At 37.9% G+C, this 15,293-nt stretch overlaps 1 protein-coding gene across 5 annotated transcripts in view; it reads left to right on the top strand.

Moving 5' to 3' along the window:
• MTMR2 (myotubularin related protein 2) overlaps positions 1 to 15,293 on the top strand; it is a 111,132-nt gene that overhangs the window by 35,165 nt on the left and 60,674 nt on the right. For 4 of the 5 annotated variants that reach the window (XM_005689386.3, XM_018059870.1, XM_018059869.1 and 1 more), the window contains one exon: positions 8,008 to 8,113. In XM_005689386.3, coding sequence (XP_005689443.1) covers positions 8,008 to 8,113 — 106 coding nt within the window. Of the gene's footprint in view, positions 1 to 1,874; positions 1,884 to 8,007; positions 8,114 to 15,293 lie in introns of those variants that run through there. The other variant, XM_018059872.1, reaches the window with a different exon arrangement.

The following is a 15,293-nucleotide window of genomic DNA, read 5'->3' as shown; positions in this document are numbered from 1 at the left end:
GCATCTGTACTTCTAAAGAACATCCAGGACTGATCTCCTTTAGAATGGACTGGTTGGATCTCCTTGCAGTCCAGGGTACTCTTAAGAGTCTTCTCCAACACTACAGTTCAAAGGCATCAATTCTTCGGTGCTCAGCTTTCTTCACAGTCCAACTTTCACATCCATACGTTACCACTGGAAAAACTGTAGCCTTGACTAGACAGACCTTTGTTGGCAAAGTAATGTCTCTGCTTTTGAATACACTGTCTCGGTTGGTCATAACTTTCCTTCCAAGGAGTAAGCGTCTTTTAATTTCATGGCTGCAGTCACTATCTGCAGTGATTTTGGAGCCCCCAAAATAAAGTCTGACACTGTTTCCACTGTTTCCCCATCTATTTCCCATGAAGTGATGGGACCAAATGCCATGATCTTCGTTTTCTGAATGCTGAGTTTCAAGTCAGCTTTTTCACTCTCCTCTTTCACTTTCATCAAGAGGCTTTTTAGTTCCTCTTCACTTTCTGCCATAAGGGTGGTGTCATCTGCATATCTGAGGTTATTGATATTTCTCCCGGCAATCTTGATTCCAGCTTGTGCTTCTTCCAGCCCAGGGTTTTTCATGATGTACTGTGCATATAAGTTAAATAAGCAGGATGACAATAAACAGCCTTGACGTACTCCTTTGAAGGTTTAAGCAGGGAATGCAGGTCAAAACCGCAGTGTGATATCACTTCATATCTGTGCTGTTTAGTTGCTGTTCAGTCACTCAGTCGTGTCCCACTCTTTGAGACCCTGTGGACTGCAGCATGCCAGGCTGCCCTGTCCTTCATACCTGTTAGAATGGCAGTTATCAAAAAGACAGAAAATCATGAATGCTGGTCAGGATGTGGATAAAAAGGGAACCCTGGTAGACCGTTGGTTGGAATATAAATTGGTGCAACCACTACAGAAAAAGGATGGAGGTTCCTCCAAAAATTAAACATAGAACTATCATGTGATGCAGCAATTTGATTTCTGGATATTTATCTGAGAAAAACAAAAACACTAACTTGAAAGGGTACTCCCACATTAACTTCAGCATTATTTATAGTAACCAAGACATGGAAGCAACCTAAAGGTCCATTGATGGATGAATGGATAAAGAAAATGTGCCCCCCCCCGCCCACACACGGCGAGAGACACAGTGGGTGGCATTTAACCATAAAAAGAAGAAAATATTGCCATTTGCAACAGCATGGGTGGATCTTGAGGGCATTATGTCTAGTGAAATAAGTCAGAGAAAGACAAATACTATATGATCTCACAAATACATGTGGAATCTGAAAAACAAAAACCAAACTCATAGGTACAGAGTGCAGATTGGTGGTTGCCAAGAGGCAGGTGATTTGGGTTGGGGGCAATGGGTGAAATGGGTAAAGGTGGTCAAAATACATACTTCTGGTTATGAAATAAGTTGTGGGGATGTGATGTATACCATGGTGACTATCGTTAATAATAATGTTTAGTTGAGAGTTGCTAAGAGAGTTGATTTTAAAAGTTCTCATCAGAAGAAACAAATTGTTAATATATGTGGTGATGGATGTTAATGAGATCTTCTATGATTACTGTACAATATATACAAATATTGAATCGTTAGGCTGTACATCTGAAACTAATGTTCTGTATCTATTATATGTCAGCTTTTTTAAAAAAAGTCTTAAGCAGAGGAATAATAGGATCAGATCTGTTTTGAAAGATCACTTTGGTATTAGTTTGGGATAATGTATTGAATGAGTAGTTGAGGGAAAAGGTGTTGCGCTAAGACTGTAAAAATTAGGATATGAAAAGGATGCATTCAAGAGATGGTAGGGAGGTGGACTCTATAGAACTTTGGATTGATTGTATGTGATTGGTTTGGGAAAAAAATGGTGATGGTTTAGAAAGCTTACTTGGGAAGTGGGAGTGTTGCTGAGCACTGCCTGGGGTCTAGCTAATGTTTCTAACGGTGAGTTTAAGATGGCCCCAATGTGAAGATTTACTCCATTAGCACAGAAGAAGGTAGATAGTTATATTGATCTGAATTCAGGGGTTAGCAGGGCAGGGGTGGTCAGTGGATAGAAACAGGACACGGAGGGTTTGCCGAAAGAGAATGTAAACTGTTACACTGGGTATTTGCAGTTGGATGGAGAAGGAGGTGAAGCGGGGGAGAGAGAAAAGTAAGCATGAAGAATAAGGACAAACGGAGAAGTTGAGGGATGAGTTGTTACCACTGGATTGACGATTCAATGTAGGAAAAGTTAAGAAAGTGAGATGTTTGGAAAGAATAGCATCTGCGGTCAGATACTGGTTTCCTCGAGTTTTTGATGACAAAGACTGGGTAGTTTCCAGAAATGGTAAAGTGGGGTATGTGCTGCAGAAACACATTGCTCAGGTGGGGATGTAGATGAGGAATGTAGGAAGTGAGGAATTTTGAGCTAGGCGGTTGCTAGTTTGTCCCTATGAACATTAAAATTGCTGTGATGAAGGCAGAGTAGAAAGAAGCTTTAAGAGGAGAAAGTGAGCCAGGTTAGTAGGAAGTCTTTGCTAATGTGAGAAGCAGTGATTAAAAGGTGAGTGGGGGATAGTAAGAGAGGTTGTCTGCACAAATACCAAGCACCTCGGAGGAAGAAGGCTTTTATATATGGAGATGGAAAAGGAACACTAGTGTGGAAGCATGAGACAGGAGCTGGGGGAATGCTGGCTTCACCTTTGGATTTGGTTAGATGTGGGACAAGAGTCTTCTCTAGAAAAGGCTGCATGGAAGTGGGCTCCTGGAAGGAGATCTCAGCTGAAGCAAAGAGGTGGAGGGGAGAATTTGGTTGAAGATAGAAGAGAATTTATTCCATATGGCGTAAAAAGTCCAGTGTAAAGGAAAAGTTAGCTGAAAGAAGACTTGGGCAGGGAAAATGGACAGAGGAAACAGAGAGTCGGACTTGAAGGTTTGGCATTTTTGAAGAGGTTCACGATGACAAGGATAATAAGAATGTTTGGATTGAAGTTTGTGTGTTGAAGTTTATGGGCCTAGGAAAACTGAGGACCAAAGCGGCATTGGTTACTTAGTGAGATTGTTGTTGTTTAGTCGCTGAGTCATGTCTGACTCTCTGCGACGCTATGGACTGTAGTCCATCAGGCTCCTCTGTCCATGGGATTCTCTAGGCAAGAAAACTGAAGAGGGTTGCCATTTCCTCCTCCAGACTTAATGAGATTAGTAGACTGCAGTCTTTGCTCTAGATGCCTTGCCGATTCTTATTCTCTAGAAGTTTATCTTTTAAAAGGAGGAGGCAGTGTAACTAAAGAGCTCTAGTCTAAAGATTTAAATGCCATTATAGAGTATAGGCAGAAGTATAGATGATTGAGTTTTATTCCACTGGATGACATGGGAAGACTTATTGGAAAAACCGGCCTTTTTACTGGGTCTTAAAGAGTAAGTAACAATAGCATGTTAATAAATAGAAAGAATTAGCTCAGTCATTTTTGACTCTTTGCGACCCCATGGACTGTAGCCTGCCGTCCTCCTCTGTCCATGGGATTTTCCAGGCCAGAAGACTAGAGTGGGTTGCCATTTCCTTCTCTAGGAGACCGTCCTGACCCAGGGATCGAACCTGGGTCTCCCACACCGCAGGCAGACTCTTTACTGTCTGAGCAACCAGGGAAGATAAATGGGCATTCTGCTTTGGAGTTGCATGAGCAGTGGTATGAATTCAGGGAAATACAGAGCTCATTTATGAAACAGTTCATAAAAGGTAAACATAGAGGGCTTGACCTCAAGATGAGCAGTGGAGAAATGGAAAAGAACAGTGGAAATGAAGTTATATTATCCTAGTAGCCATGGTGATCAGAAGCATGTACAAAGCCATATGACAGGAGAAAAACAACTGTTGAAAATAGAGCTCTGCATTCCGTAGCCACCTTCAGTCTTGAGTAGCCACTTCATGCTTATACCAGAACTTTCAGCAATTGTGGTGGTGATGGTAGTGGTATGTGTATGTGTATTTGTGTTTGCTATAATCACAACAACAGTACTATGATATGGTCACACGTGTGGCCCCTCCAGCCCCTCATATCTTGCCTGGAGTTTAAAACCTTCTAGTGCTTATTCAAATATGTTGTAGATCATATCTATTTATATTTATGTGTATCTGAAAAAAGTTACTAATTAAAGGCTGTTTTCCACACTTCTGCTTGAAAGACTGATTCTTTGAGACTGAAGGGTACTAGTTACAATACCTGGTTTTGTTTATTTTCCCTTAGATTTGTTTACCTCATATTTTGGCTCTAAAGAACTGTTTGGTGTCCTAATGGGACATACTCTGGTATTCCTATTGATGCTGTTTTTTCCCTAGGTCTACACTACCCTAATTCCAAGTTGTGTTTTGTTGCCTTTACATAGTTTTCTGTTTTCTCAGGTCATACATATAAAAAGTAGTAGTATACATTTCAGCTTGTTCGAAATAGACTTTATAAAGTGTTGATTGCTATAACACTTACAGACTTGTGTTTGGCTGTATAGAATAGAAGATTCCATTACAGTGATTTTAAAAATTGAACTTCATTTATTTTACATAACCAAGACTCCCAAAGTAGGGAGTTGTTAGGGTGGATTCACCTGCTCACCAGGACTTTATGCCCTTTGGTGTCCTACATAGGCCAACACTTGCTCCCATTTACAGGATGCCCAGTATTTCTGAGCTTTGCATTCTTGGTCCAGGCAAGAGAAAGTGGGAAAGGTTAAGAAGTGCCTTGCTATTTCTGCTCTCCTTTATTAAGAAAATAAAAGGCTTCCAAAACAATGGAACAGACTTCTGCTTAAATTTCACTGACCAAAATTGTGTCACATTGTCTCCTAGACACAAAAGAACCAAAAGCAAGCATGTCATCTTGGGCTCACCATAACTGTCCTCATGCAGATCAGGAAAGAAAGGAATGTGTATGTATATGGAGTAGGCAGCGAACAATATTTGTCAGAGTACTGTGCTTAAATTTTTATTGTTTTCCTTGTTATTTTAATGTTATGTTTAGTGTTGTTTTAATTAATCAGAAATTGGTACAGAAAAAAAGAAATCATTCTCAGCCTATCAATTTCTCTTTCCTTACACTATAAAGCTAAAGATATTTTATTATCTAAAGATAATAGAATTCTTATGACTGTTCCCTTGTCATATTATAGATTCTTGGCCACAAAAACAATTAACCACAGTTATACTTTGAAATAGTTACTAAAGAGATGTTTGTATTTGAAAACAAATTTTTTGAAGTGTTCGCAGTGGAATGCCATTTTCTTTCTTTTTTTTTTTTTGCCATTTTCATTCATTTAAATGAAGTGATTATTTTGAGGGAGATGATTTTCACATTGTATAAATATATAAAAATGTAGATAGCATGATTTTATACATGCAACATTGTAAAAAAAACTGGACAAAAAACTAATACATTCAGGAAAGTAGCAGGATACAAAATCAACATGGAGAAGTCAGTTGTTTCTATATACTAATAATGCATTTTCCAAAAAAGACACTAAGGAAACAAATTCATTGCAATAGCATTAAGGAAAAAAGGAAAATATAATACTAAGGAATAAAATTATCCAAGGAAGTTAAAGACCTGTATGAAGAAAACTATAAAACGATGATGGGAGAAATTGAAAAAGACACAAATCGATAGAAAGTTATCCTGTGTTAATGAATTGGTAAAATTAATCTTGTTAAAATGTCATTGCTGCCCAAAGTGATTTACAGATTCAATGCATGCTACATAAAAATTCTAATGGCATTTTACATAGATAGAAAAAACAATCTTGAAGTCAGTATGGAACCATTAAAACCCAAAATGGCTAATGCAGTCTTGAGCACAGTGAACAGAGCTGGAGGCATCATACTTCCTAACCTCAAGCTGTATTGCAAGGCTGTGGTTCTCAAAACAGTGGACAGCAGAACAGATTGGTAGAACTATACGGGTATACAGTCAATCTACCTTTGAAAACAGCAAGAATGAACAGTGGGGAAATGATAGACTCTTCAATGAACAGTGTTGGTGAAAATGGATATCCATATGCAGAAGGGTGAGATAGGACCCTTATATTACATCACACAAGAAATCAACCAAAATGGATTAAGCATTTAAAAGTAAGACCTGAATCTGTAAAACTCCCGGAGGAAAACATTGGGGAAAAGCTCTTTGTTACTGGTCTTGAAAATGGTTTCTCGGATTTGCCACCGTTAGGGGAGGTAACAAAAGCAAAAACAAACTATTAGGACTATATCAAAGTGACCGACAGAGTGAGAGAAAATGTTTTCAAATCCTGTCTGATAAGGGGGAAAAATCTGTCCTATCAAAAGAGACAAATTTTCAGATATAAATTATGTCTGGGTAACTAATATATAGCATAGTGACTATAGTTTAATAATATTGTATACTTGAAATTGCCAAGATGGTAATCTCAAATTGTCTCACCACAGAAAGAAAGGTAACTGTGTGAGGTGATGGTGTCTCAATTAGCTTTATTGTGGTGATCATTTCATAGTGAATACATGTATCAGAATAACATGTGGTACACCTAAAATATATACAATATTTTTAGTATCCAAACCTCAATGAAAATGAACTGACAACTATTTGAGAGGAGATGATTTTTACATTGTACACATAATTTAGTAGTCACTACATGCAGGTATTATAGTGGACAAATTTTAAAACAAAAATGTGGTTTCTAAATATCACAACCTCAAGGTGGATTATTATATCAGAATCTTGACTTTTTGTGTGAAGTAGGCTTTTAATATGTTGGGAATGAAGCTTTAGAAAAATGTATTTCTTAGTCAGAACTTTAAGTTTCAGTTCAAAATGTCTGAGATTTTCCTACCATTGATTTTTCTTCCGTAAATAATTTAAGTTTCTTCTACTGATGAAAGGAAATGATGTAAATCATTCAGTTTGTGGCATCAGTTTATTGTCACTGTATTTTTGAATTTAATAAACATAATACATGTTAACTATATACAAAGGCACTGAAGTAGGTTTTATAGAAAATAAAGACACAGTTGTCCTTCTTGGGACATTGAAATTTTAATTGGTGAGACAACATTTACATACTTGAGACCAATAAACAGTAAAAGGCAGTATGTGATCAGGTATCCCAAGGTCTATAACAATTTAAGAGAATAAAAGTATCGAGTGTGATTACTTAGTGTAATGGAAAAAATGGATGTTTAAGACAGGCTTGTTAAAAAACACACAATTTGGTTGTGGGGGAAAGTTACAAGGTACAAAGACAGGCTTGTCTTTCCATCATTATCTTTCTCCTTCTGCTCATCTAAGCCTGTCAAACTATTTGTAGTTTCTCAAGTGTTCTGTGCTCTTTGATAATTCTATACTTTTGGTGATTTTTGTTTATTTTTGGAATTCCCTTGCTTGTTTGTCAGCCTGGCAATTTCCTATCTTTCAAGACTCAGTTCAGATATCACCTGCTCTGTGATGTCTTCCCTGAACTTTCCTGGGTAGAGTTAGGTACTTTCTTTTCCTTTTTCCGGATTCATAATCACGGTGCTTCTCTGTCTCTCTGCTCTCAGTCCACCTGGGGGTGTATGTATGTGTATAGTTAGGGTTATCACATTGTGCTCTTTATCTTTCTCTTCCACAAGCTTGTGAGCTTTATGAACATGAGAGCTTTGCCCTATTTATCTCCAAGTCATAGTGCCTGGTGTAATGGTTTTTTGCACATTGGCCTGATAATTGAGTGATTAATTGGATGGTTAGATAAAAAGAAAGAATTAACCTGGAGTGTATTCATAAATACTGGGGAAGCCTGTCTAGAGGGAATGTGGATGGTAAGACTACTTAGCCCTATTCTTAGAAATAGAGCTTGCAATTTATCAGTATTTAGAGATAAGATTGAATAGGCAGTATTGGACTGGTTGGCAGTAGAAGTTTTAATAAACAGTGGGGTTACAGTTAATAAAATTTCTGAATTTTTAACATGCCCATTTTTCAAATGTCCTGTGCTTTTGTATCTTGTAGTGCTTCCACTTCTCATTCAGAGAATTCAGTGCATACAAAATCAGCTTCTGTTGTCTCATCGGATTCCATATCAACTTCTGCAGAGAACTTTTCTCCTGATTTGAGGGTATGTATATTGTTCCTAAGTCCTAGTGAAGTATTTGCTATCAGCTGTTTGTGGCCACACTATCAATATAACTTTTAACTAATTAGGCAGGAGACATTGATGGAGCATTCTCAAAGACCTGAATCTGTATGTAACATCCTAGAACAGGCTATTCTTACTTAGCTATAAAAAAGAAAATAAAAACATATGTTTCATTTCTGAGTTTGATGTCTTCTAAGTTCTTTGCCAAAAGGTAATTAATGAATTCTGTAGTGGTATAAAAGATTTTCATGAATACTGCCATAATGCTTTACTCCCAGTCATAACTAATATTTATTGAGTGCCCTACCATGTGCCAAATGTTGTTCTAAGTGCTTTAGTGAAATATCTCTTATAATACTTCCACCAATTCTGTAAGGTAGAAATTATTATTACCACCATTCTACAGATGACAATAACTCATAGAGAGATTAAATAACATGTCAAAGGTCTCATAGCCAATAAATCTTATTGTCAGTATTCCTGCTCATGTAATCCAGTTCTGGAGCTAAGTCACTTAAATATTGTGCTGTGGTTGCTACATAACTTATTGTAGTTTATAAGTCAGTCAGTTCATTTGCTCAGTCGTGTCTGACTCTTTGTGACCCCATGAACGCCAGGCCTCCCTGTCCATCACCAACTCCCAGAGTTACCCAAACCCATGTCCATCGAGTCGATGATGCCATCCAACCATCTCATCCTCTGTTGTCCCCTTCTCCTGTCCTCAGTCTTTCCCAGCATCAGGGTCTTTTCCAGTGAGTCAGCTCTTCGCATGAGGTGGCCAAAGTATTGGAGTTTCAACTTCAACATCAGTCCTTCCAAAGAACACCCAGGACTGATCTTTAGGATGGACTGGTTGGATCTCCCTGCAGTCCAAGGGACTCTCAAGAGTCTTCTCCAACACCACAGTTCAAAAGCATCAATTCTTCAGTGTTCAGCTTTCTTCACAGTCCAACTCTCACATCCATACATGACTACTGGAAAAACCATAGCCTTGAGTAGACGAACCTTTGCTAGCAAAGTAATGTCTCTGCTTTTGAATATGCTGTCTAGGTTGGTCATAACTTTCCTTCCAAGGAGTAAGCGTCTTTTAATTTCATGGCTGCAGCCACCATTTGCAGTCATTTTGGAGCCCAGAAAAATAAAAAGTCAGCCACTGTATCCACTGTTTCCCCATCTATCTGCCATGAAGTGATGGGACCGGATGCCATGATCTTCGTTTTCTGAATGTTGAGTTTTAAGCCAACTTTTCACTCTCCTCTTTCACTTTCATCAAGAGGCTCTTTAGTTCTTCTTCCCTTTCTGCCATAAGGGTGGTGTCATTTGCATCTCTGAGCTTATTGCTGTTTCTCCCGGCAATCTTGATTCCAGCTTGTACTTCCTCCAGCCCAGTGTTTCTCATGATGTACTGTGCGTATAAGTTAAATAAGCAGGGTGACAGTATACAGCCTTGACGTACTCCTTTTCCTTTTTACAACAAATGTAAAAAGACTGGATAGAAACATCTGTAAAGGTGTCTGCATATTAGCCATTATCTTTTGTGAAATGTCACAAAATACTAAATAGGGTATAGCACTTTAAACATCACTACAAATGATAAAGGTTTATATTTAGAATCTGAATATATGTTGTACTGATTTAAAAGGCTTCATAATATCATTAACTGTTATCTTGAAGCATAACATACATTTAGGGCAGGGCTCATCATTAATGATAGTGCATATAAATCTACTATTACCTTTCATTAATTTATTACTATTTAAAATACACATTTGATATATGTATCTAACTTTGGTTTATTCAGTACATTAAAAGAATGCATTAAGGGCCTCTGGGCCTCTTGATAATTTTGAAGTTTTTGGCCTACTTCTGATCAGCTTTTATTAGTTAAAAACTATCATTTTAAACCTCATGTGACTGATAAAGAACTCATATTAGGAATGAGAGAAATACTGCTTTTATTTCTAGCCTATACTCACATTATTAATGTTACAGTCTACCTGCTATTTCTTGCCTAAAATATGTTAAACCATTTGTGTGTTCTTGTGAGAGTTAGTTTGTTTAAATTCCTTATGGTTACATTAAATTTGGTTAAATTCCTGGGCACACATGTGAAATGCAGTACATTGTAGGAAGCTGAAAGAAGGCCTCCATTGTCAGCTTGTCTGCGTGCAGACCCCCTTTATTTCCTCAGGATGTTGTATGTACGTAGCAGTGGTTTACATTGGGAAAAGTAGGGGTCAGGCCAGGAGGAGAAGGGGACAACAGAGGATGAGATGGTTGGATGGCATCACTGACTCAATGGACATGAGCTTGAGTGAACTCCGGGAGTTGGTGATGGACAGGGAGGCCTGGCGTGCTGCAGTCCATGGGGTCGCAAAAGAGTTGGACATGACTGAGTAACTGAACTGAACTGAATGTTAAACTATATGTTAAACATTTTAATTTCTTATTTTGAATAAAGTTTTAATTTTAGAACAGGTTTAGATATACAGAAAAATTGCAAAGATACTACAGAGTTCCCATATATTTGACATCCAGTTTCCCCTGTTATTAATATCTTAGAATACATTAGTATGGTATATTTGTTAAAATTAATGAACCAATGTTGATACATTATTATTAAAAAAAGTCAATGCTGTATTCAGATATCCTCTGAGTTTTTATCTGATGTCCTTGTTTGTGTTCCATGGTCTATATCACAGTGCATTTGGTAGCCGTGTCTCTTTAGGCACTTCTTGGCTGTGATTTCAGACTTTCTTTTTGATGAGACTTACTTTCTTTTCTTTCTTTCTGGCACTAGTGGTAAAGAACCTGCCTGCCAATGCAGGACATGTAAGAGACATGATCAGGAAGATCCCCTGGAGGAGGGCATGGCAACTCACTCCAGCATTCTTGCCTGGAGAATTCCATGGACAGAGGAGCCTGGTGGGCTACAGTCCATGGGGTTGCACAGAGCTGAACGTGACTGAAGTGATTTAGCACGCATGCATGGTCAGATACTTTGTAGAATGTTTGATGTTTTACCCTTAATTAGACTGGGGCTATGTGTTAGACCGCAGAGATGAAGAACCATTTTCATCACATCATATCAAAGGTGGTATGTACTATCAGTATAGTTTGTCACTGTCAATGTTGACCTTAATCTCTTGGTTCAGGTAGGTTCTGTCACTATAAAATACTCTTTCTTCCCCGCTTCTTACCCTTACAGTGTACTCTTTGAATGAAGTAACTATGCACAGTCCCTGTTTAAGGAGCCCAGATAGAGTGGAACACTTTTTATTTCTTTTGCATGAGAGATCTGTCTTTTCTACCCTACTCCAGTACTCTTGCCTGGAGAATCCCATGGACGGAGGAGCCTGGTGGGCTGCAGTCCATGGGGTCGCGAAGAGTCGGACACGACTGGGCAACTTCACTTTCACTTTTCACTTGCATGCATTGGAGAAGGAAATGGCAACCCACTCCAGTGTTCTTGCTTGCAGAATCCCAGGGACGGGGGAGCCTGGTGGGCTGCCGTCTGTGGGGTCACATAGAGTCAGACACGACTGGAGTGACTTAGCGGCAGTGGCCTCATTTATTGAGTTATGCAGTTATTTATTTGTATCAGTGTAGACTCATGGATGTTTATTTTATATATGTTACAATGCAGTATTACTTTGCTGCTAACCTTGTTTCAGATTGGGAGTTCTTTCAGTCAGATCTTGTGTCCCTTTGACATACTCCCATTATGGTGTTTTGTGGTTGTTTTTCTCATCTGTTTTTTGTTTAGTCACTCTTCCTTTTTGTCACTGTAAGATGCTTCACGCTCATCCTGATGCTTCCCGCCTCAGGCCTGGAATCATCATCTGTTTCTCAGGGGGCCAGTTTTCTTTTATTGGAAAATGGCATTTGAAAGCTAGATCTGGGTACCAGGCGTGCTCACTTTCTTTTTCTTCCCTCTCTCCTCCACCCTCCCTCTCTTTTTCTTTCTTTTTTTTAAAGACTTGTTTATTTATTTATTGGCTGTGGTGGGTCTCCATTGCTGTACATGGGCTTTCTCTAGTTTTGGCGAGCGGGGGCTGCTTTTCCTTGCAGGAGCTTCTCATCGGGGTGCACAAGCGCTTGGCACGAGGGCTTCAGTAGCTGCGATGCCTGGGCTCAGCGATGTGGCTCATGGGCTTAGTTGCTCCGTGGCATGGGAACCCTTCCCGGACCAGGGATGGAACCGGTGTCCCTTGCATTGCAAGCTGGATTCCTGGAGAAGCCCCTCTTTCTTTCTTTTAACAAAAAAAGGTAACACAGGACTTTTTTTCTCCTTCTAAAGCAAAAGATCATTTGTGTACATCCTATTTGGAAATAATGAGAATCGTGATCACATATACAAGTTTGTCTGGAGTAGTCTTACTTTATGCTATTGTCTCTTTAGGTTTAACAGTAGACACAAAAATGTCCTCAGTTAGTGACTCTCTTAGCAGTAGCATACTAAAGGAATCTGTTAAATTTATACATCAGCTCCATGACTTTGGGATTGTCCCCATTAGTGCCTTATTAGTTCAGTATCTTTTGCAACTGAGTGGGGCCCTGAGATAATTTTCATTAGAAAAACGAAGAGACAGTTGTTAAATGTTATAGTAAGGAGTATTAAATGTTATATTAAGGAGAAGATCATTTTGGACACCAAAGGTTAACTGTACTTACCACAGTAGAGTGCCTGAAAGGCAGAGAAAAAAAGGAAATTAATATGTTTAGGCTGACTGTTTTCATGTTCCTTCATTTTAAAACATACCTTTGATAATTAGATATAATCTTTACTTGAATCACAGTCTTTTTTTTAGTTGTGGGAAGGAGATGAATGAGGAGCATCTAATATCATTTAAGAAATGAAGCCTGATTTCAAATGTATGTGTAGGATGGAAGGAAGGATGTGCTTCTCATAATTAAAAAAAAATCCAGTGTGTTACCTGGATAAATATTTATACAAGCTTTGTCTCATCACAACAATCCTATGAGACAGATATCACTATCCCATTTGACAGAGGCACAGCCTGATACTCAGGATAGCTGAGTTAAATGATGTGCTTAAAGACACACAGCTCGGTGTTGCCATTTTATTTGGTCTCGGGTTGGTCATATTCCTGTACAGCATGTTACCCAGAGAGACTGTGCTCCTGTGATTTTGCTGCTAAGTTTTTTCAAATGTGAGGTGTCTGTTAGTCACTCAGTCGTGCCTGACTCTTTGTGACCCCGTGTATGGTAGCCCACCAGGCTCCTCTGTCCATGGAATTCTCCAGGCAAGAATACTGGAGTGCATTGCCATTCCTTCTCCAGGGAATGTGAAGTGAGAAGTTCTTAATTCAAAGAAGTATCTTTAAGCCATTTTTTGAGGTAGAAGTAGCAGTTTTCAGCATTCCTTAATAAATGAGAATTGCTTTTCTCTCTAATTCTAAAAGAGGGTTTTTCTAATAAAATCTGATTTTTCCCCTTTCTCAGTTTCATTAGTTGTTGATATTTTAGTATATATACCTTTAGCTGTAAAATGATAGTGTTCTAGTTAATTATAGGTGGAACTCACTGCAGATAGCTATGTGTTTTTCTTTCACTGATCACAGTTTGGCTTTGTTTATGAGATGAGGGGCTTGGCCTGCAAATCGTCATTCACAGATGATTTGAACTTGGTTAACCTCTGGGCTTTGAGTTTTCCTTAGAGTGTCACTGTTTATCTCTGCTCTGAGCCTCAGCATTTTATAAGCTCCATTAATAACAGCTTTTAAATAGAAGTAGAAAGAACACAATGCGTTGAAAAGCTAATTCAGTTTCATTAAAAATATTAAATCAGATTGTATAGGGTTTCTGGTACAAGTACCATGAAGTGACTCTGTTAACACCTGTGAAAGCTTCTGTTAAGAATTTCCTATTCAAACAAGGTTGTTTGCTCCCACATCAGTAAAGCAGAATCGAAAATCATCAGGGATGAGGGGTATTTACTCAGGTAGAATTCCGTTTGTGTTACTTTTTCATCTTGTAAGCGTAGTTTGTTCTGGAAAAAGTCATATACAGATTTAATCCGGTAGATGTGTTTCTGAAAAGTTGAGCACAGTCTCAGGCTTGGTAAATTGATTGATGCTTCCTCAGTGATAATGCTTGTAGTGTTTTCTGTTTGCTTTGTTTTTCACTTTGGCACTTGGCCTATTAAATTTCATTTAAAAAACTTAAAATCCTTTCATATAAAAATTTTAATCATCAAATTATTTTAAAATAAGTTTTCCGTTTTAAAAAGCAAGCTTTCTTTAATACGACTATGTTCCTACTAAGAACATAGTTTTAGAGTTTGACAGTAGAATTAAGAAGTTAGGAAACTTGTGTTTGGTTGATTTATTTGTTCACCAAAAACTAAAATCTCATGAAATATAGAACTTTAAAATTCAAATGCACAGCTCTATTTATTTATAGAATGTAATTTATATGGCATTGGGCTTTAATTAAAGTGTATTCCTTAAATGGTGGTGATTAAAGATAAGTTAAAAGTCAGGCTATGCAGTATTCCCTTTCCTTTGTTGATGCTTGTGATATGGCACTTATAATGATGTTTGTCTGCAATTCAAAATCAAATTGTATTGATACTGTATTCTGTGTTTTTTATCCCATTATTTTAGAAGTCCTCAGACATATGATCTCAGAATATGTATATGTATTTATATAGTTTATATATGTGTATATTTGAGATAAAAGTTGTATTTTGGGTTTTGTTTATAACCATCTTTCCTTATCTTGAAATATTAATGGGCTTAAATCAAGCAAATGTGATTATCCATTCAAAATTTGTGTTACATTATTAGTATTTCTTTATGAACCAAAGGCCACAGATAATTGGATTATTTCTTCTAGAGTATATATGTGAATGTAGTTTTGACACATTCTGTAAGTATGCAGGTCTAGTCAGAATGAGTTTAGGCTCATAGAGCAGATGTTAGGTAAACGGAGGACAGTTTCTGTTATACATAGCTATCTTAATAGCCCGAGCAAAAATTGATTGAAGATAGCCCTTATTTGTGACTAACACCACCACCCCTCATACTACCTCTTAACAGCCTACAAATTGAAAAGAACAACTTAGGCAAATAAAGGATATCCATTAAAAACTCCATTATAAGCCTCATCCTTAATGGAAATGTGTTAGAAGCCA

The sequence above is a fragment of the Capra hircus genome, chromosome 15 (assembly GCF_001704415.2).
Source record: "Capra hircus breed San Clemente chromosome 15, ASM170441v1, whole genome shotgun sequence".
In the NCBI taxonomy this organism is placed as follows: Eukaryota; Metazoa; Chordata; class Mammalia; order Artiodactyla; family Bovidae; genus Capra; species Capra hircus.
The sequence above is the reverse complement of the archived record's forward strand: the minus strand, read 5'-3'. Positions and strand labels throughout refer to the sequence as shown.